The sequence below is a fragment of the Crotalus tigris genome, unplaced genomic scaffold (assembly GCF_016545835.1).
Source record: "Crotalus tigris isolate CLP2741 ecotype Arizona unplaced genomic scaffold, ASM1654583v1 scf7180000024153.1733885, whole genome shotgun sequence".
NCBI lineage: Eukaryota > Metazoa > Chordata > Lepidosauria > Squamata > Viperidae > Crotalus > Crotalus tigris.
In genome coordinates, this window is record NW_024100414.1 from 273,088 (window position 1) to 296,244 (window position 23,157).

Sequence of the window (23,157 nt, forward strand, 5' to 3'; positions counted from 1 at the left end):
GAGGTTAATTTTTCTTAGCAGAACAAAGAAGCGTGATTCCGGTGGGAGACGCAAAGTGCAATTTGTGTTTGGGCAATCTTTGGCTGGCTGCTAACTAGATTGTCAAGAACTTGTGGGTTGCTGGTGCGTGTGTGTGTGTGTGTGTGTGTGTATGTGTGTGTGTGCGCGCGCGCACATGCGCGCGTTTGTGTGTTTTCTATGCAGCTGGACAGACCTCCTGGGACAGCAGAGATGTAATTTGGAGCCGATAAACAGCTAACATTCTTCAATCAGCAATTTTAATAGGAAAAGGAGTCACATGCCGTAATAAATGATAAGATTGGCCTAGGCCTGGTTTGCCGTACAGGTAATCCTCGGCTTACGACGGCAGTTGAGCCCGAAGCTTCCGTGGCTAAGCAAGACAGAGGTTGAATTGAGTTTTGCTCCATTTTATGACCTTTCTTGCGACGGTTGTTAAATGAATCACTGCAGCTGATAAGATACACACCTTGCTAAGGGAGGCCAATATTTTTGTTGCTACGTTCAGTTGCCAAGCGTCTGGATTTTTTGGGGGATCACATGATCACGGGGCTGCTGCAGCGGTTGTAAGTGTGAGGAACGGTCGTATGTGACTTTTTTCAGTGCCGTTGAGACTCTGAAGGGTCACTAAACAAACGGTGACAAGCTGAGAACTCCCTGTATATTACTTTGCAAAAGTGAAAAGTTGAGGCTGTGTCTTATCCTCTTGCGCTAAAAAGAGTCGGAAGTCCACGCCTTTCCTTTCCCCCCTTTTTACTTCAAAGCCCTCTTCTTCTTCCCTTCTTCCTCCCGTAGTTTATATTTTTCTTTGCGTTTTGTATTTGGATCAACCAATTAAAAAAATAAATAAATCGGAACCTGGAGAAGGGTTTGCGTCTTCTGACCTATTTTATCCACATTTCCATCCGCCTGCTGGAGTTGGGGGATCCATAATTTTCATAAATTAAATCCACTAAAATCATGCTGCAATGCTCCAGAGGATTATTCGAGATTTATTTCATGCCTTTGTCCATTAGGAAATCACACTTGGGTAATAGCTTTCAAAGTTTTCCAGAGCCCATGGAAAGAGTGTTTTTTTTCTGAGCCAGGATATAAGCCATGGCTGCTGGCAAATTCACACAAAACTTGAATCCACACACAGGGAATCCGTGTTGCAGCTTGATTGTGTGAACTCGACTTCTGCGTTGGAAATTCGATCTTTATAAAATGCATCAGGAATTAGAATAACCGAGTTGGAAGGGACCTTATAGGTCATCTAGTCCAACCCCCCACCCAAGCAGGAGACCCTACCCCATTACTGACAGATGGCTATCCAGTCTCTTCTTGAAAGCTTCCAGTGATGAAGCTCCTACGACTTCTGAAGGCAACTCCTGTTCCACTGATTGATTGTTCTCACTGTCAGGAAATTTCTCCTTATTTCTAGGTTGAATCTCTCCTTGATCTGTTTCCATCTGTTATTCCTTGTCTGGACTTTGGGTGCTTTGGAAAATAGGTTGACCCCCCCCCCATCATCTTCTTTGTGGCAGTCCCTCAAATATTGGAAGACTGCTATCATGTCTCCCCTGGTCCTTCTCTTCCTAAGTAACACTAACTCTTCAGTCCTAACTAAAAACATGTATTGGTCACAAGTGACGTAATGTGAATTCATTTGTCTTTACTGACTTTTGTACGATATCTAAAATCGATACATTCCAAATTTCATTGCAAAAGAAGATGGGAAACTGTAAAAAAGGGAAGGAAGGAAGGAAGGAAGGAGAGAGAGAGAGAGAGAGGAGGGAGGGAGGAAGAAAGAAAAAGGAAGGAATGAAAGAAGGAAAGAAAGAAAGAAAGAAGAAGGGAGTGAGGGAGGTAGAAAGAAAGAAAAAGAAAGGTAAGAAAGAAAAAGAAAGAAAGAAAGAAAGAGGAAGAAAGGGAAGAAGGAAGGAAGGAAGGAAGGAAGGAAGGAAGGAAGAAAGAAAGAAAGAAAGAAAGAAAGAAAGAAAGAAAAACAAAGAAAGAAAGAAAAGGAGGAGGAAGGAGAAGAAGGAGAAGAAAGGATCATCTACTTTAAATTGTACACTTTAACAGTTGCATTTAAACATTCAGCACCTTGGGGATCCTGGGATGGAAAATGGGACCTTTTCTCCTTTTTATGGAATTCTTTTAACAGTTGGAGGAAGGGGAGGAAAGAACCCTATTTGGGGGACCCCAATTTAGCTCTCCTAATTGAGATAGCAAGAGAGCATCCGAAGCTCCCTGGAGGATGGGTCTCCATTAGGAAAAAAAAAAGAGAGAGAGAGAGAGAACGCCCCAGCCTGACTTGTCTCAAGGAAGCCTTCGTGTTAAGAATTGTTTGTTTTATTACTGCAGCCGCCTGGTTAATCATGTTCTTTAGTGGCAGCCTTGCTTTCAGCTAATATTGACTCGCCGGAGAGAAATTAAAACACCATTAAGAGAGTTGTACAGTAGCTCCTTTCCCAACCAACGTCAGTCGTCAGTCGTACTTAATTGGTTTTGTCAGATATCACTTAACTCCCAGGAAGCAAATGAGGAGGGGGACAACGGCAGAAGACAAGGCAATCAGCCTGGGGGGGGGGGGTGAAATGTCATACCCCCTCCCTTCATTCCCCCCAAAATTAAATGAACAAGGCAAAAAAAAAAAAAAAAACCAGATCTTTTTCAGAGTCGGAAAACAGGGCCTCAGCGCCTTTAAGCAGGAAGAAGAAGAAGAAAAAAAATTAAAGAAGAGGAATTAATAGCCAAGTGGGTTGAATCACCCCAGAAATCAAATCAGCGTATGGCTACATTAAGAGAGAAAAAAAAGGGGGGGGGAAGGAGGGTGTATGTGTTGTAACCGATTAATTATATTTTATGTAAACAGCTGCTCTCTTTAATGGTGAGACTTTTTTTTTTTTTACTGTTTTCTGGGGCCGCTGTGTGACTTTTTCCCCCCAGGACTCTTTCCAAAATTAGGGGGAGTGGGTGACTAAGAGGAGCAATTGAGAAGGAGCAAGCATTCACCATTTCAAAGTAGCTGGTCCCTTTCTATCCAATCAGCGCTGGGTTTCTCCTTTTTATTAAAAAAAGGGGGCTTGGGTTCAAAACACGATGCGGAATTGCCCCAGGGCATAGTTCCATCCGACTTTCTTGAGATATGACTTATCTTTGGTATTAAAATTATTATTATTATTATTATTATTATTATTATTATTATTATTATTATTGATAATCGCATAGTCAGCCAGATGTTCAGACTATATTTGACATTTTTGTCTACCTACCAAGTCCTTCCCAAGGACCTGGGATAGGCAGATGTGGATGTTTGATGGTATTACTGATCTTGTCGCAGGATGGAAGCGATTCCTAGTAAGGCCGCCTTTTGCAATTGACTAATGGTGAATTTGTCAATGCCAATGGTGTCCAAGTGGTGTTCCAGTTGTTTTGGGATTGCACCCAAGGCGCCTTTACATTATTATTATTATTACTACTACTACTATTATTATTTTGCAGCGGGGAGGAAAAGGCGTGTGAGATACATCGTGGAAAAGTATTATTGTTCTTAATTATTGTTGTTGTTGTTGCTCAAAAATTCATATGTAGGTGTGTCTTCCATGGTGCCAATTAATTCCTTCCCTTCTTGTTGTTTGCTCAAACCTTCCTCAACCCGAAGGAAGAAAAATGTTGCTCTCCATTTCTCCCAAGACCCCCACCCTCCACACACACACCCAGCCCATTAATTGGCACTGGCTTCCCCTTCCATGCCCTGACATCCCAGGTCCTCACCCTCCACCAGCTGCTTCACCAGCTTTTCTCGCCCCACCGAGACCCCTTCTCCTTCCGCTAGCCGAAAAAGCAGCATTGAAATATGACACAGGAGCCCTGTGCGGCTTACTCTGGCCTGGTGTGCAGCCAGACCTTAAACACAAACACACAACACCCCCCAACACACACACACCAGCCTCAAACCCTATCTGTAACCTGTGGCCAAGGCCCCCCCGCTGCTCCAGACAGGGGCTGAGGCTGTTAGTAGCTGCAATGTATATCTCCTAACACTAAGCATCTGCTTTCCCGGGGCTGCATTAGGATGATTGATCCACCCCATTTCTGCAGGAAACTCATAGATCAAAGCAAGAGAGCAAAAGGAGACCGGCAAGCTAAAGGAAGGTGGTGCAAGTAGGAGAAGCACAATGGCTTGCAAAAGAAGCTGGCAACTGGGGTTTTTTTGTTCCTGAGGGAGACGAGGGAAAGAGGGAGTAAAACACAGACAGTCCTCGACTTACAACCACAACAGGGCCCAAAGTCTCCATCGCTAAGCGAGATGTTGGTTCAGTGAGCTTTGCCCCATTTGTCTTCTGCTTGTCGGGAGGTCGTAAAAGGAGGACCGCTATGAGCCCGGGACTCTGCAACCGACCGTCATAAAATAGGAGCCAGTGGCCGAGCGTCTGAATTTGGATCCCAGGTGATCCTGGGTGGTACATGGGTCAGAGGTTGGTAAGTCACGTTTTTTTTCAGTGCCATTGTAACTCCGAACGGTCGGTAAATGAACTGTTGTTAAGTCAGGCACTGCCTGTAGGAGGTGAGCTGGGTTTTAAGGACTTTGCTTCTAGGCCAAATGGGGCATCTGTCGGCCTGCTGACCCTCGTAGGCTGGATAGGGTGATTCCCCACCGGAGAACCAGCTCAGAAGCCTTGTAAAACCGGAGTGCTTGGAAGGAGCTTAGACAGACACCACCCCCCTAATTCACAGGAGTATAAGGAGGGGATCAGACTGGCAAGATGCTGTTCTTAGAGCCCATCTCAATAGAAGTCATTTCAGCCTTCCTGTGGAGTTAAATTTCTTCAGCTCCTCCTCCTTCTCATCCTCTTCCTCCTTCTCCTTCTTCTTCTCTTCCCTCTCCCTCTCCTTCTCCTTCTCTTCCTCCTCCTTCTTCTCATCCTTCTCCTCCTCCTCCTTCTCCCTTCTGCTTCTGCTTCTCCTCCTCCTCCTTCTCCCTTCTCCTCCTTCTTCTCCTTCTCTGCACTTACCACCATTTACAATCTCTTGATGGCCAATTCATTTCTGATCACCATTCCAGCCTACATTTTGTCGTATTACGGTGAACCCAGAAAATTGGAAAATTCAGACTTCAGGTTTGGCGCTCGGTAGCACGAAAGCAAGCATCGGATCCCAGCAAGCGAGAGGGACACGCGTGCACGTCCATTAGGAAGGCAAAACTAAAAAATTAAAAAAAAAATAAAAAGGGGGGGGGAGATAAATATCTCTTCACCTTCCATTTTTCCTGCCTTATTTTAGTTTTCTGGTGTTAGCGAGGCTTACCAGACACATGCTACCAATTAACTGCTTCTCTTAATTTAAATGCTTCATAAATTATCTCTTGTGCTGGCGGATTATCACTTCATAATGTGAGTTAGCATTTAAATAAATAGCGGCGATGTTGGAAATTAAGAAGGTTTTACAGTCTGAGATCCTGGCCTAATGAAGGGGAATACTCAGCCAGCTGAACAAGTCTTCACACAGAGGAGAGATTTTCCATCCTTCCAGGAAATGGGGCTCTCTGGCACATTGAGCAAAGGAACATGGAACTGCAAGAAGGAACAGACTGGAAATGAGAATATTCTGGAAAGCCAGATCCCTCCCTAACTAGCCAACTTTGAAGGCCATCTGGGATGGAAGAAGGTCTGTCTAATGAGGGGTGAGCTCCACCATCTAGCTTTGTTGTTGTTGTTGTTAATTGCGAAGTCGTGTCTGACCCATCGCGGCCCCACGGACAACGTTCCTCCAGGCCTTCCTGTCCTCTACCATCTTCTGGAGTCCATTGAAGCTCACGCCTACTGCTTCAGTGACTCCATCCAGCCACCTCATTCTCTCTCGTCCCCTTCTTCTCTTGCCCTCCATCTTTTCCCAGCATTAGGCCCTTCTCCAGTGAGTCCTTCCTTCTCCTTAGGTGGCCAAAGAACTTGAGTTTCAACTTCAGGATCTGGCCTTCTCATTATCATTTGCTTGTTGAAGAGTGATAAACCAAAGGAGTAAAACCATAACTGGGAAAAGTTGCATAAACCTGGCAGCCTTTGAGAGAAAGGCACAGAATCTGTAGTATCTCTGCTACAGCATCAAGATCACGTCAAGCATTAGTACTGCTTTATACTCCATAGTAAGACCACACTAGGAATATGGAGTCCAGATCTGGTCACCAAGATACAAAAAAGAGGCTGAGACTCTAGAAAGAAAAGTGCAACAGTGATGATCAGGGGACTGGAAGATAAAACATACGAAGAACAGTGGCAGGAACTGGGTATGTCTAGTCTTCTGAAGAAAATAAGAGAATAACAAAAAGTTGGAAGGGAGCTTGGAGGTCATCTAGTCCAACCCCCTGCTCAAGCAGGAGACCCTAAGCCATTTCCGAACAAATGGCTGTCCAATCTCTTCTTCAAAACCTTCAATTAATTTGAGAGAGGTGGTTGTCCAATCTCTTCTTAGAAACCTCCAGTGAGGGGTGACATGATAGCAGTTTTCTAATATTTGAAGGACTGTCACAGAGAAGACGGAGGGGGGGGCAACCTATTCTCCAAAGGACATGAGTATAGGACAAGGATGGAAACCGATCAAGGAGAGAAGCAACCTAGAACTAAGGAGACATTTTCTCTCCGTGAGCTGCTTCCCTCCAGAAGTTGTGGGTGCTCCATCACTGGATGTTTTCAAGAAGAGACTGGACTCCATTTGTATGCAACAGTAGAGGTTCTCCTGCTTGAGCAGGTGGCTGGACTAGAAGACCTCCAGGGTCCCTTCCAGCTCTTGATATTCTATATTTTATGGGTTCATGTGCCAACGGATCACTTTTATCTCATCATCTCCTTCTCGGCTCCTCTTGCACAAAGCAATACTGTTGTCAGGAGCGACAAAGCTTAAGTCACCTTGAGCTTCCGAAAGGACGATGAACAAGATGATGATGAAGAAGAAGACCTTTTAAAGTCCCAGCCGCGTTCTCACGACATGCCACGTTTGGGGGAAAGGGTGTTTTTGTTCTGGTTTTACATGGCAAGATACATTTCTACCAATTTCTTTTTTTTCCCCCTCCTTCTCCAATGGAGTTGTTTGGGTTTTTTTTAATCAGATTGCGTGGGGGTGTATCTTCTGTTGTTGTAAAAGGATTGCAAGCCAAACGCATTTTAAGCTGCATTTTAAGAAATTGGCATGTCAGCTCAAAATTATTTAAAGCTTCTTAAATAGGATTATATTTGATTTCCTGTGAGGATCGGGGGGGGGGGGATTCAATGCGATGGAGATGGTGGCTCCTTCACAGAGTTATGAGGGTAGCAAACTATGCTATCCAGGATCCAAAATATCCTGGGGGAAGGTCCATGAACCAGGCCAAAAGGAGCATTTTGATTTTCAGAAGAGCAACCCTTTCGTTCTTTGTGAGCAGGTGGCCGTGTGCCTCAACTAGTCAAGAAAAAGGAAGTTTCCTGGCGTCCGTAGAGATGGTTGAGTTGTGCAGTCCTTGTTCTTTTCTAAGTTTGGGTTTTTTTCTTGCAGATGTTTCATTACCGAACTAGGTAACACCATCATTGCTGGAGGGGAGTAGGATTCGCTCTGTTTATATACAGTCTCTTCTAGCACTCCAAAATTGTCATCGTCGTCCTCCTCTTCCTCTTCCTCCTCCTTCTCCTCTTCCTCTTCCTCCTCATTTCTGGGCACCACACACCCTTCTAGCACTGATGACATCTCCTAGTTGGGTCATGAAAAGTCTGCAATAAAACAATCAAGCTCAGAAAGCAACAAAGTTCCGCTCCTCCTCCTCCTCCTCCTCCTCCTCCTCCTGTCCACAAACCCTACTCCCTTCTAGCACTGATGACGTTACCTAGTCGGTTCATGAAACGTCCACAAGAAAACCACCAAACGTAGAGAGCACCCAGGACCTCACAGTTCAACCCTGAGCTACGAATACTCTCTTCTGTCAGTCCAAGGAACTGCTGTCAATGAGGCACCTCCCCAAATGACTGTCAATCAATCCTTGTTGACAAGGGGAAGGCATCAATCTGGGCCATTTTCCAGGGAATAACATGATCTGGGAAACTTCGAAGTTTCAGCCCCCAACTAGGAACAACCCAACTGTTTTTTTCTGCTAGGCTCAAAGGGAAGAATGTGAAAGAGGATATTTCCCAACAAGCCTGTTAGACAATTGACCCATGGTTGTTTTTCTCCCTCTTTCCTACACACACACACACACACACTTAAGCACTTTAAAAAAAAAGTGCTTGCTCCAAAATCCTCCCTGCTCATTTGCATTTAGATCTCTTTGGCCTTCTTCTCATCAGGCAGACAAATCCTCACCAAGGCTGCTTAATTAGACCAAATTAAATTTCCACTCAGTAGCTTGTCATTCATTAGAAAACCCTGCTGTTCTTTTTTTTTTTTTTCCCTCTCTCTCTCCCACCCCCTTCAATAATCCCAGCCTGGATTCCCACCATCCCTTTTTCCAAAGCGCCACTTCAGGCTTTGAGAGGTTGGCTCAGTATGGCTGAGCACCAGTAGACATCAGGCAAACTCTGGTTATCTTGACTTCTAGGAGTTGATAAAGTTGAGGATAAATGCAAGCAGTTTTCTCTGGGGTTTTTTTTTTTCAAAGCCACTTGGAATTCTTTTCTTTCTTTCTTTCTTTCTTTCTTTCTTTCTTTCTTTCTTTCTTTCTTTCATCCATTTCTGTCTGTCTGTCTGTCTGTCTGCCTGCCTGCCTGCCTGCCTATCTATCTATCTATCTATCTATCTATCTATCTATCTATCTATCTATCTATCTATCTATCTATCTATCTATCTATCTATCTATCTATCTATCTTCCTCTCCTCTCCTCTCCTCTCCTCTCCTCTCCCCCAAAGTCCCCAGATGGCTTTCATGGCTAAGGCAGGACTAGAACTCACAGTCTCCTGGTGATTGATCCAAAGTCACCTAGCCGGCTTTCCTGCCTAAGCTGGGATTTGAACTCACGCTCTCCCACTCTCTAGCCTGGCGCCTCAAGCAGTAGACTAGACCATCACCTCCTTCAAAGTCGACCTGTTTAAGTAAATGCAACTTTTGAACAATTTCAGGATAGCAAATCGTTCAGCGTTTGGCATTTTGGAAGTCAAATTGCTATCACGTCAGCCCTGGCCCTTCGCTTCCCTAGACTTGACATGCCCAGTTCCTGCAACCGCTCTTCTTCGTATGTTTTGGCCTCCAGTCCCCGGATCATTTTCATTGCTCTTCTCTGCACCCTTTCCAGAGTCTCCGCATCTTTCTTCTACCTTGACAGAGTTCCTTTTAAGATCTCTCTCAATGTGCCATCCCTTCCTTGCAATAAGGCACTCAGAGGACTGGCTTTCTCTGTAAACTCCCCCCCCCAAAAAAACTGTCGTCCCTTCTGCAAACACCCCAAAACTTGATCTATCGCAGTGGATGGGTGGCGTTCTTCTCTCCCCCCCCCCTAAGGCCACTCAACCCAACGCAGCCCATCCGTAACCCCCCCTCCCTCCCCGGTGTATTGTCACCGAGCGCCTTCCCCCTCCAAGGTAATCAAACATCACGCTAAGTAGCAAATAAATCCATCTCTTAAGCCGCACAGCAAGATCATGTAAATGCAAATGAGAAGCTGGAGATCAAGCTGTGGGTTGTGGGGGGGCATGGGGGGGGCTGTCAAAGAGGAGGGAGCAGTTGGAGGGGAGCAGGAGATCTCTGGAAGTGCTCTGCTCCCCAGGACCCCTAAGTCAAGGATAATCATTGTAATGGGAGAGTGATGAGGGGTTTTAAGGTATGGGGTGGTGGGTAAGGGGGGAGAACACGTCTCTTTTTTACTTGAAACCCATATTTAAAAGGAGCAAGACATGATCATGAATGCCCTATTTGTCCTCGTAAGGTATTTCCAAGAATCCCAGCAAAATAAGCCCCAAAGAGGAATGGTAAAGTGCCCAGTTCTCAAAATCCTTAATATAAAAAAGTATGCTTTCCTGGAAGTTTGGGGGTTTTTTTGCTCTCTGCCCCCAGGCATAGGGGATCCCCCAACAAGATATAGATTGTTCAAAGTTACAATGGCACAGGGGGGGGGGGAAAGGACAGTTTTTCACGCTTAATGACCGTTGCAGCCTCCCCAGGATCACGTGATTTACATTCGGAGGCTTGGCAACCGGTTCATTTACCGGTTGTAAATGTCCCGGGGTGTGTGTATGTGCATGTGTGTGTGCATGTGTGTGTGTGTGTGATTCCCCCCTCCCTTTTTGGGGGGACCTTCTGATCCCCAAAATTGACGGGGGGAGCCCAGATTAAATTTAACAACCGTGTTAACCGCAGCGATTCCCTTAACAACCGGGGCAAGAAGAGTCGTAAAGCGGGGCAGAACGCCTACCGACAGATGTCTCACTTAGCGGCAGAAAGGTTGAGGTCCGTTGTGGTTGTAAGTTGAGGGCTGCCTGAATTGTCATCGGTGCTTTGGTCAAGGAGGAACCGATCCATAGACAGCACCCTCCTTTTTCTCCACCACCACCACCCTTGATTTTCCCACAGGAAGGGGAAAAAAATATTGTCGATTCTCACTTGCTCAACTTATTGGAATTAAGTTTATTTCCCCTCTTTCCTTTTTTCTTTCTTTTTTTTTAAAAAAAATTTGTTTGGTGGCTTCTCAACAAGGGTGGGTGACGGAGGGGACACCTCCGAAGGAAGCTCCATGAACCCAGTTGAGATGCTTGAGGTCCTCCTTGCCCAAACGTGGGGGGAAAAAACCCCAGAGAATCTCTGTACAGAGGGAAAACTGGACAGGGGTATCTTCCAAGGATAGACGGCGTCGGTTTTAATTAGAATGGTGAGGCGGGAAATAAGGCCGGTGAAATAACATCTTAATGAGGTTTAATGACTTTTAATGAAGTTATCCGCTCTTGAGGAGAGCCATGGAGAGCAGGAAAAACGCTGGTTCTACCCAGGGAAGCGAAAATCCTACATGGAATCAAGGCTGGGTGGGAGGCCATCTGCTTTTAGGGCTAAATTAAAAACGAAAAACAGAGGAGGGTGTAATTTGATCAGGATTTGGTGGTGGTGGTTATTTTCCCCTAGGGGGCTAGGAAGAAAAAACAAAAACAAAAACCTCCAACTTGACTTAAACAGACAGACAGACATCGAGTAACAAGAGTTGAAAAGAACCTGGGCGGTCATCTAGTCTGACCCTCTGCTCCAGCAGGGAGAATGGCGACACATTTCAGACAAATGGCTGCCCAGTCTTTTCAAAGACTTTAAAAATGATTTTTAAGACAGGGACCGAAAGTCCAGACTAAGAAACCAGGTTGTTTCCCTTAATGACCACTTTGAATAGCAACAGAGACGTCGTAAGTCGAGGACCGCCGGGACTCACAGCTTCACCTAACATGCTGACAATGGTCCATATCTCTTTAAACTTTGATTTTTTTCTGGTTTTTTTTTTTAAAAAGGATTTGATCCCATCATATTAGGCCAGTCCCTCTTTTCTGTTTTTTTTTTCTTCTGTTTCTCTTTCTTTCTTTCTTTCTTTCTTTCTTTCTTTCTTTCTTTCTTTCTTTCTTTCTTTCTCTCTTTCTCTCTCTCTCCCTTCCTTCCTCTTCCTTTCTTTCTTTCTTTCTTTCTTTCTTTCTTTCTTTCTTCTTCTTCTTCTTCTTCTTCTTCTTCTTCTTCTTCTTCTTCTTCTTCTTCTTCTTCTTCTTCTTCTTCTTCTTCTTCTTCTTCTCTCTCTCTCTCTCTCTCTCTCTCTCTCTCTCTCTCTCTCTCTCTCTCTCTTTCCAGAGATTTTAGTCCTTATCTGACACAGAGTTTTGTGAGTCTGTTCCTTAACAACCTGTGGGTGGGCTTGTCTTGAAAATTGCCGGAACAAAACTTGGAAAGACATTTTAAGCATTTTACCGGCGGGATTTGCAACCTCCTTCAACCAATGGAGGGGGGGGGAGAAAAGAAACAAAACCGATTTTCCATTGTCAAAATACGAGCTTAGAAAGAAAAAAATAGCCTCTTGGGTTCCCACCCACTCTGTCGGCAGCCGTCCCAACCTCACTTCTTCTCTTCAATTTCGGTTGAAAAGTCCGAAACTTGCAAAGCCAGCTAATCTCTGCCTGGCTTCACCATGGAGACCTCGATCAAGACAAAAAGGACAATCAGGGGTCAATGAATCCCACAGACACTGCAAAGCCGGGGTGGGTGGGGGGGACACCTGGGGGAAAGAAAGGGAGTTAATTTGAAAACTAAATAAAATTGGTCCGTAGGTTACGAGCTTGTTGTGTCTCTTCAAGCTTCATTAAAGTCTTTCGTTCAACTCTGACATATTTGTCTTGGCCGGGCCAACTTTTTTTCTGCTTCACCGTTGATCTTTTCCTGACTTGGCCCCGTTGTGAAAGGCTGCTCAAAGAAGCACGGGAAATTTGTCCAGCCACAACTACTTTGTTTCATTTCGACACTTCTGGGTGGGTTCTTTCTGCTGGGTTGCCAGTAGTCTCCTGCTTGAGCAGGGGGCTGGACTAGAAGACCTCCAAGGTCCCTTCCAGCTTCTATTCTATTCTATTCTATTCTATTCTATTCTATTCTATTCTATTCTATTCTATTCTATTCTATTCTATTCCATTCCATTCCATTCCATTCCATTCCATTCCATTCCATTCTATTCTATTCTATTGTTGATTAAAACGCTTTTCTCCAAACACGCCAATCACTTAGCTAACCAATTTGCTTCACCAGCCTAGCCAAAAAAAAGGTTGAAAATTTGGGCTGTCTCACTTAATGATAGCTTTGCTTAGCGATGGAATTTCTGATCCCAGTTGTGATCGTAAGCTGAAGACTACCTGTACAATCCTAGAGATTGGGGCTTGCAAAAAATATACATTGATGGATAACTCGCCAATGAATTTGTATTTGCAGCCAGAACTGGGAAGACCCCGCAGAAGTAACTACACCCTTCCGGGTTATGATTTTAACTATGGATTGTATTTACACGGAATGGATGGAGGGGTCCCTGAAGGTAAGCTAACCGATCGTGTGGATCACATCTGGGCATGCAAAAGAGGTCCCTTCACACCACCGAGAACGGGAGAAATGTTGGGTTGTGTTTTTCACCCAGCTTCGACTCAAGAAAGCTGCTACCTCTTGATTTCAAAAAAGAGGTTGACACTCTAGAATGAGGGCGAAGAAGAGCCACAAAGTTGCTTAGGGGATTGGAGGCTAAAACCTACAATGAATGTTTAGGGGAACTAGGTCCAACGAAGAGAAGGACTAGGGGGAAGATGATAGCAGTCTTCCAATATTTGAGGAGCTGTCACAGAGAAGAGAGAGTCAACCTATTCTGCAAAGCACTAGAGCAGAGGTCCCAACCTTTTGGGCACCAGGGACCGGTTCCGTGGAGAGAGGTTTTTCCACGGACCAGAGGGTGCGTGGTTTTGTGTGCTGCCTGCATCCCGCGGATGGAGCTTTGCTTGTTTGTGTGGACCGGTTGCCGGCATGCCGCAGACAAGGACCGGTCCACAGACCAGGGATTGGGGACCCCTGCACTAGAGGACAGGACAAGAAGCAACGGATGGAAACTAATCAAGGAGAGAAGCAACCTAGAACTAAGGAGGCATTTCCTAACACTGAGAACAACTAATCAGTGGAACAGCTTGCCTCTAGAAGTTGTGGGTTCTCCAGTTTTTTAAGAAGAGGCTGAACAACCATTTGGTCTCCTGCCTGAGCAGGGAGTTAGACTAGACGAGAAGATCTCCAACTCTGTTCTTCTGCAATTCTTCTTTCCTTGCTTTCTGAGGTGCCTCCTTTGAATGTCTCCTCAACTTCTCCTCTTTTCCCAGCCATTTGCCACTGGCACGTCATGAAGCCCAGAATTATTTTGGAGAAGGAGAAACCCCGCGATTACTTGGCCACCAACCTTCACGCGGTCAAGGACGGCTACGTCACAGTCCACGAGCAGAACTTGTACCGCAAGATGAAGGACTTCCATGTCAACGTGGAGGACGAACGCCGCTTCAAGAGGACTCCTCCCAAAGTCCCTCCAGACATGACCTATGGAAGGCCAGCAAGGTGAGAGGCAGAGGGCTTCCCATCAAAGGAGTTGGGGTGGAGGCCTGAATCCAATCATTTCTTGGCATTCCTTTTCATTTACGAAGCATTCCAATCGTTGGAGGTACAGGGAACATCCGGGGTGTGTGGGTGTTCGTTGCATTTGGTGTGGTGTCTAAGGCTTCCTAGATAGAAGCATGAAAATGCTAGGAGGCAGAACGTCAGGAAGTGATTTACAATCGCACTTATGACCATCGCAGATCAAAACTGGGTTTGTTTATCTTTGTGACGGTCACAGTGTCCCGGCGGTTATGTGGATCCCCTCTTGCGTCCTTCTCACCAGCCAAGTCAACAGGGCAAGTCACTTTCACTCAACGACCCGGGCTGCAACTTAATTTAGCAGCGATTTGCTTAGCCGCAGTGGCGAGAAAGGAAGGTCGTAAAATGGGGCGAAAGCCACTTGACAACCGTCTCGTTTAGCTACCAGAAGGTTTCAAATAATTATTTAAAATTTCCGGCTCCTCCGGGGCCTTTGCTCCTGGTGAGCGTGCTTGGTGATCGATTTCATTTTAAAAAGCTAATTGGCACTAAAGATTTTATTTTCCTTGTTTTAAATAAAAGGACAAAAAAAAAAGCGAGAGGGAAAGGATTATTTGCGGGCGGAGGGGGTGATTAAAGAGGCCACCCGCCAGCAAATGGCACCGATTTGCATATGCAAATGCGATGGATTTTAAAATGGTCTTTAATGACCATTTTCATCGCCCGCATTAACATTAATTGCAGCCATATGAAAATGCAAGGTTGGGGCGGCTCCAAAGCCTTGGCCATAAAGCTTTATCTTGATTACAACTAAGCCATCATGGCTATGACAAGGATTGTCAGTTCGAGGGCAAACAAAGAGCTTTTAAGCCGTGACAGCCATTGATTTCCCGCACAACAGGCCCCGCAGAACCGGCTCCAAATTTTCCTTATTTCTTCATAAACGGAGGTTAAGTGACTGCCCAGGAAAAAAAAATCCTTCAACGGCCTCGTACGCCCCCCACCCAACAGTCTTGTTTTCATATTAATAAATAACACATGGGACATCCATCCCAACCCAGAAAAAAAATGGCAAAAGGGTGAGCTGTTCATTTCCAGTTATTAGAGTCCGTCTCTGATCTTCTTTAATCGCTGCCTTTTAAGTGGGCTGGCCTGGGGTATTTATTCCCGCACTTTAAAAACAGGGTGTAGATCAAAGCTAATTGTTGGATTATTACAGCCACTTTGGGTTTAAAAAGAGAATGGGAAGGAGGAGGGAGAAAAGAGGGTTTAACCCCTTATTCTGGGTTAGTAAATTTAGGAGCTTATAGCCCGAGCGCTGCTAAAAATCTCAGCTAAAAGATGTTGAGATTCTAGAAAGAGTGCAGAGAAGAGCAGTAAAGATGATCAGGGGGCTGGAAGCTACGACATATAAAGGACGGTTGCTGGAATTGGGGATGTCTAGTCCAGGGGTAGGCAACCTTAGCTCTTTTATGACTCGGGGACTTCAAGCATGGCTGGCTCAGGAATTCTGGGAGTTGAAGTCCACGAGTCATAAAAGAGCCAAGGTTGCCTATCCCTGGTCTAGTCTAAAGAAGGACTAGGAGAGATATGATAGCAGCCTTCCAGTGTTTGAGGGGCTGACACAAAGAAGAAGGGGACAACAAGAAGCAATGAATGGAAATTGATCAAGGAGAGAATCCACCTGGAACTAAGAAGAAATTTCCTGACAGGGAGAACAATTGACCAGTGGAACTGCTTGCCTCCAGAAGTTGTGGGTGCTCCATCACTTGAGGTTGTAAAGAAGAGACTGAACAGCCATTTGTCTGGAATGTTATAGGGTCTCCTGCCTGAGCAGGGAGTTGGACTAGAAGACCTCCAAAGTCCCTTCCAGCTCTATTCTGATTGATTGGTTGGTTGGTTGGTTGGTTGGTTGAGATGGATTGATTGGAGCATGGGTTGCAGGAATTGGGAATGTCCAGTTTAATGAAAAGAAGGACTAGGAGTGACATGATAGCAGTCTTCCAATATCTAAGGGGCTGTCACAAAGAAGATTTAGAAGACAATTTATTGTCCAAAGCACCAGAAGGCAGGACAAGAAGCAACAGATGGAACCTAATCAAGGGGAGAAGCAACCTGGAACTAAGGAGAAATTTCCTGACAGGGAGAACAATTAACCAGTGGAACTGCTTGCCACCAGAAGTTGTGGGTGCCCCATCACTGGAGGTTTTTAAGAAGAGATTGGACAGCCATTGGTCTGGAATGTTATAGGGTCTCCTGCTTGAGCAGGGGGTTGGACTACAAGACCTCCACGGTCCCTTCCGATTTTGTTACTCTTGTTTTTCTAACTTCTCCATCGCTTTTTTTTACCAAGTTATCTTCCTCTTTGCTGTTTACTTTGAAACAACCAGGTTATTCTAAAATGGAGCCTTCCTGGCTGGCTCTGATTTCTACTCATGTCACCCCTTCCTCGGTGTTTGCCTCTCACCCCAACCTGCAATCCCTTTTGCTTCCCTTCTGATTTCCTTCCCGGCTGGCTTTTGTCATGAGCTCCCATAAAAAGGACATTTTTCACATCCTTCCCCCTCCCTCCTTCTTTTGCTCTTAAGTTTTGGACAGAGATTTATAGCCAGGGATGAAAGTGGGGGGGAGGGAGACACAGATGGGACAATAGCAGATAATATGGCTGTTCCCCGGAGTCTGATCAGGGGATCGTAGCCTATTCATCAGCCGCCAACGGCTCCTACCAAGGTCAGCACTAACGAGGAAGAGGTAAGTTTCCCGCAGACCCCCAAGGGGTTCCCTTCAGTCAGGTGGCGCAGCTCTGCGCACCGGTTTCTGATCTTTACAAGGGTCGCCTGGTGCAAAACCAGGTTTTTGCAACACGAGGTTCTTTCTCCCGGCTGGCCTTGTTTGCAAACAGGCTGCCAGGTGTGTTCCTCTGTGGGAATGGGGACTTCTATGTTGAGCGCATGGCTTCCATTCATCAGCTTTTGAGATGGTTGAAGTGGCTTGTCTCTGCCACACACACAATGGGAAGCACGTCTGTTTCCTTTGGAAGAAGGGCTGGTAAGACCAGACCTGGAATACTGTGTCCAGTTCTGGTCACCAGGACGCAGAGAACTTCCAGAAGAAAGCCATTCCACTGATCAATTGTTCTCCTTGTCAGGACAGGTCTCCTTCATTCTAGGCTGGATTTCTCTTTAACATGCTTTTTCACCCGTTGCTTCTTGTCTTGCCCTCTGGAGCTTTGGAGAATAAATCAATCCCCTCTTTTCTGCCACAGCCCCTCAAGTATTAGAAGACACTTGTCATCTCCCCCCTAATCTTTCTCTTCGGTAGACCAGACATACCTCAACTGTTCATCATACAATTTAGTCTCCAGACATTTAGAAGAGAAGGGAGGGAAAGGAAAAGAGAAGAAAAAAAAAGAAAAAGAAGAGGAGGAGGAGGAGGAGGAGGAGGAAGTCAGATGGAAGAGATCCATTCCTGATGGTCTTTTGCTCCAGATGGTTCCTGCCTAGACGTCTCCTGCAGTTCCAACCAGCTGGAAAATAGGATTGGTGTCAAGTTCCCCCCAGATATAAGGGTGGTCAATTCAACAAAGAATTATTTCTTTCAGGGCACAACCACTGTCACCACTAATTTGTGCATCACGCTTGATTTAGGATTTGCAGAATGGATACCCCCCCAAAAAAGGAGAACACCAAGAGAGATGTCACAAATTTTGGAAGCTTATTAAAAAAAATCCTCCCTGAATCTGCTCACAGTGCCAGGGGTCTGTCTGTTCGTAAGCTGCCCAGAGTCCCCATTTGTGAGTTGACAGCCATATACATTTGTTTAGGACACTCATGAATGCAGGTAGTCATAAGGTGAGGACTGCTTGCCTTCTTCTCCTTCTCCTCCTCCTCCTCCTCCTCCTCTTCTTCTTCTTCCTCCTCCTCCTCCTCCATCAAACTTTAGACTGCCAAAATGAAGCCACCTTCCTGGTTTTGTCATTGGCCCAAAATAAGTCATTGTCAGTACACGTTGCTGGTAGTAGCCGACATATCAGCAGATGAGCCGGACTTTGCATCTCTCCATATTCACACAGCATGTCGCTATCTGTTAAGAGCCTCCACTTCAGCATATTAGTTTTAGCTTCTCCTGAGAACACCCAAATAATGTTTAATGGATCTTCGGGGGAGTCACATTTATGCCTTTGCAGCCATGCGAAGACTCAGAGCTAGTTCCCTGCTTGACCCCTCCTTCCAGCCTCGACTGGCAATTTCCCAACATAAATAAAGTTTGTTCAGGCCACGCTTAGTTTCCTATCATTGTCACCTCTCAATTCTTCTTTCTTGGGATTCATCTGCTCTGGGTTATCTCTGTGCTGGGCCAGGAACAGCCAGCCTATGCCATCAACTCAGGCCTCGACTGTCAGGTCTGAAAAGATGCGTTTTGTAAGTTTTGCCATCGTGAAAGTTTTCAGAGGAAGCTGACACCTCCTTGCTCCCAAGTGCTGTGATGCTACGTTTGTTCCCAGCTCACCTCGCTCCTCCGACGTTCTCTTCTCCTACCGAGGTTTTAATTTTAACAAAACCGCTGTTTCTTCTGAAGCTGGTAGCATCAACACCCATCCTCTGGAGATGAGTACTTTCTCTGCCGTCACCGATTTCCCAGGAATTTTAAGAAAAAAGAAAGAAAAGAGGAAAAGAAATAACAGCCTCTGGCTATTCTTTCAAATTAGCACCCACTGATGACCAATTATTTTGCCCGCTTGGGCACAGGGAGGTGTAACTAAAATGTGGTTTGTCACACCCAAGGCTTTCCCCTTGAAACCCTTTTCAACCCCCCCGTCTTCTGAAACCCCCTTAGAAGATTCTGATGTTCCTTGGGAAATTTCACTCTCCGTTCCAGAAAACAAAAAATTAAAATTGAAAAAAAAGTTTTAATGAGCTGCGAGGCTGTGACGGACCCGTCAGTGGGAAAACTCTGTTCTAATCCCCATAGAGAACGGTTCTGCCCCAAAAGCAAATCAGACCTGTCAGGATGGAACACGTGTACATCCCCAAAAAGTGTCAGCCTCCTATTTGCAAATTATAACGATTGTTTCTTTTCATCTCGGATTCCATTTTTAGAGAGAAGAGGGGAGGGGAGGGAAGAGAGAGTCTTCCCATCTATTTAAAAAAAATGGAAGAGTTTGTCATTCATTTCAAACTCCTGCAATTTTGATTTTAAAATACCGTTAATAGTTTATTATGGCCTTTTTTTTCTTAAAAAAAAATTATTTGGCAGAGAAAGGGATCTCATTAAAAAAAAAGCAAAAAAAAAAAAAGCAGGTAGGTTTCCAGAAAGCTCACTCCCGACGTCTTTGCTGCTACAGCCAGGTGGAAGAGGGTTTTAAGTTCCTCACCTAAGGACTTCCTAGCTCTTGAAAATTATTTAGCAGAGGAGTTTATTAAAAATACAAAAGGAGGGGAGGAATAGGTGCCTGGTGAAAGGGAGTAGTTTTGAAAGCCTGCATAAATATATTTTAGAGGGTCTAATGAGAAGGGATTCAGTGGGGAATTCTCTTCTGAGTGTCTTCCAAACAAGATAGAACAGATGGAAGGATAGATAGATAGATAGATAGATAGATAGATAGATAGATAGATAGATAGATAGATAGATAGATAGATGGAGGAATGGAGGAAAGGGAGGGAGGGTGAGAAAGATGGACAGAAACAGACAGCTAAACAATAAATAACTAGAATGGATGGATGGATGAAGGGATGGGTGGGGAGAAAAAGTAATCTAGATAGATAGATAGATAGATAGATAGATAGATAGATAGATAGATAGATAGATAGAAGATGGATGGATGGATGATGACAGCTAGATAGATAAGATGGAGGGAGGGAAGGAAGGAGAGAGAGAAAGATGGATAGATATAGACAGGCAGGTAAATGATAAATAAGTAGGATGGATGCATGGATGGATGGACGTATGGAGAGAAGAAAGAATGGATAATGACAGACAGATAGACAGACAGACGGATAGATAGATGGATGGATAATGACAGATAGATAAGATGGAGGGAGGAAGGGAAGGAGAGAGAGAGAAAGATGGACAGATAGAGGATGAATGGATAGATGGGAGGAAGCTAGACAGACATGCAGAAGGTCTGAACTATAACCCCAAGATATAAACCAAGGTTGGATGAAGGACCAGAATCTACAAATGGAGGAAATTTGGCTAGAATCTGGAACACAACCCAGAACAGAATCTAAATGGTTGTCTCTTTGCCACAGTCCCCAGACCAGCAGTCATCCAGAGAAGGCAGATTGGGTGAGGAACACATGGAACCAAACATACAGAAGTCACCACGATTGTCCTCACTGTCAAGAAATTCCTCCTTGATTCTAGGCTGCTTCTCTCTTTGGTTGGTTCCCATCCGTGGCTTCTTGCCTTGCCTTCTGGTGATTTACTTTCAAAATAAGTTGACCCCTCCCCTCTTCTTTCTGGCAGCCCCTCAGTTCTTTGTGATGGGCTAAATCAGCAGAATTGGGTGATGAGGGATGGACCAGAATTGTGGCCAGGCTCCAAAACTATTCTGCACGCCTCAGCCTTGGTGTGATCCGTGGCACCCTGCCCCCAACTTGTGGGGAGGGGGAAGCCGTTTCTTTCTCTAAGAGCGGCCCCTTGGGATGGACAGCACTTGATCAAGCGCGTAACATCATTAGCCAACATGAGCAGAGATTAAGCCTCTTCCGAAGCATGTGGGAAGACATAATTAGCGATAAAAGTCATGCCAGGAGCAAAATAAGAAGGGCAGCTATTGACATGCATGCAGAAAGACCAAAAAATAAAATACCGACTAGAGCCCTTGACATTTTGGGGTTGTAAGGCCAAAGAGGAGGAAGAATTGCAGAGTTTGTGTTCAAGTGCTTCCTTTATGAGGCCAGGTATTGGTCTACCGAAGAGCGAGCAAGCTTTTGAGGTCATCAGAACACTTCGTTAGGTAAGGGATAAACTGAGCAACAGCAGAGACTTGGTCAACAGGAAAACGCTGGCTTGTTTTTAAAGGCAGTTTTTTCTGTGGAATTCGGCATAGAAGTTCTGCTTCTGATGTGGTCCAGTCTTCTCCTAGAAGCAAGGGGTGGTGGTTAGCTTCTCCTGAAGGAAAATAATGATGGTGGGCTTCTCTTAGAAGCACTCAGCGGGGGTCAAAGGGCGTCTATTACAATCTTTGATGAAACTTATGGCTACTTTGGTCGATGGAGAACAGGTGCAGAGAGCCAATTGTCAGTATGTGTAGGATTCTTGTACATTTCTTCAATTTAAGGAACACAACTAGGTCCAAATGGGGAAGGTTGGTGCCCACGATCTCTGAGATCGCATGGGATGGTTCACACTTTGCCATGGGACTGGGAAATCAACAACCCTCTTCTGAAGCTCAGCAACCATGCAATTGGCATTGTTAAGAATGTTGTAGGAGGAGAAGAAGATTGGTTTACGGGGGTCAAAAATCAGGAAGAATGTGTTCCCTTTTTCCTCAACTAAATACGTAAATGAATGGACAAACGGATGAATCCATATCAACTGCCCCTTCCTAGCAAGCTACTGAGATAACAGTAGACATGGCTGTGTATCAAATAAAATTAAGACCTAAAAAAGGCAAGGAGCAGAAAGAAGGGGCCATAATAACTTGGCCGATGGAGTCAAAGTTCCATAATGTGAAGTCCATGGATGTGGCCAAGAAAACTTTCTGATTAAGAGGCAGGTAGGGAATTCAGATGTTGGGCTTCCAAGATCAAACTCACTGTATCGTGGTTTAGTGTGATCTGTGGTTATGAGGAGGTCATTGACGTTCTTGTCATTGTCACTGATTCTTTCTTCTCCCTTTCCTTCTAACATCTCCCCAGACCCTCAACGCCTTTCTTTGATCTGCTGCAGCACAAATATAGAGAGATTTGGATGGATGAGCAGAGGGCGGTCATCAAAGCTGAAAAAGCTGAGAAGAAACAAAAGGTTGGATGACTTTGAGAAGGACTTTTGGTTTGCTGACCCTCTTCTCAAGACCTTTCTCTTGTAGACAAGTTCTTGGACTTAGAACCCATAATCTGGTTTAACGTGATGTAGGGAAACAACCCTACTTCATTGTTTCTCAATCTTAGGAACCCTAAGATGCGTGGACTTCAACTCCCAGCCAGCACACATGGACTTCACCTCCCACCATGGCGCCTGAGGAATTCTGGAAGTTGAAGTCCATACATCTTAAAAGTTGTCAAGGTTAAGACGCTCTGGTCTAAATAGTTTGATCTCTTCTTTGATGGAACTGCTTTCTGAAGAAAATCAGCAAACATGTCTTGGGTTTTTTTGTCATTTGTCTTTTGGAGTTAATGGTGTTTATTTCTTTTATTCTTCTTCATTTATTACTTACAACTTGTTTGATGTCCTTTGAAAGTAAAAGTTAAGTCTTCAAATGACCTGGTTATCAAATGTGTTATGATGATCCCAGCATGTGTGGCATGCTAATTGTGTGGCATAAATAGAAACAATCAGATATCTTCCTCAAGAAGTATCTCATCTGCATGAGAAGCCATCAAACAAACATAAAGGCAACTGGCATGATTGGGAGATAAGATTTCTTAGTTTCCAAATATTCAGCATGGGAACCAAACTTTTGGGTCCCCAATTAAGTCTCCAAAACTGCTGCTCTCTTGACCATGCTTCAACAATTTTCCATATTCTTCCCAACCATGTCTGTAGAACATGTGATAAGTTAATAGCCACCAGCAATCAAGGTCTTTTCAAGAAGCTTCCAATACTTCCAACCATTCAGGGATAGCCAAGTCATTTCACCGAAATGGTATGTGGGAATGACCTTGGAGACTGAAGAAGGAATCACAGTCAGGAGAGCAGATGGATAAGAGGCAACTCAGGAACCACAAAAGGAACCAGGGCATGGCCAACAACTCAGAAGGGATCCTCTCTAGTTTCATTATTAAAGGGTGGAAAGATGGACTTTCAGACTGGCAAGATTCCGTTAGCTTTGCAATAAAGTTAAGAGTTAGTGCTTCCGATTGTACTTCCTATTTCATCTGTCTGGTAAGGCTGACAGGGAATAACCATGTGAGGCAGGTGGAAGAGCCACA

The 23,157-nt window shown here is 44.9% G+C and overlaps 1 protein-coding gene across 1 annotated transcript in view; it reads left to right on the forward strand.

Annotated features, from left to right (window-relative positions):
• The window catches only part of CFAP77 (cilia and flagella associated protein 77), a 39,600-nt gene that overhangs the window by 10,759 nt on the left and 5,684 nt on the right, over positions 1 to 23,157 (forward strand). Inside the window, exons 2-4 of the mRNA XM_039323013.1 lie at positions 12,893 to 12,992; positions 13,813 to 14,041; positions 21,925 to 22,030. Coding sequence (XP_039178947.1) covers positions 12,893 to 12,992; positions 13,813 to 14,041; positions 21,925 to 22,030 — 435 coding nt within the window. The remainder of the gene's footprint in view (positions 1 to 12,892; positions 12,993 to 13,812; positions 14,042 to 21,924; positions 22,031 to 23,157) is intronic.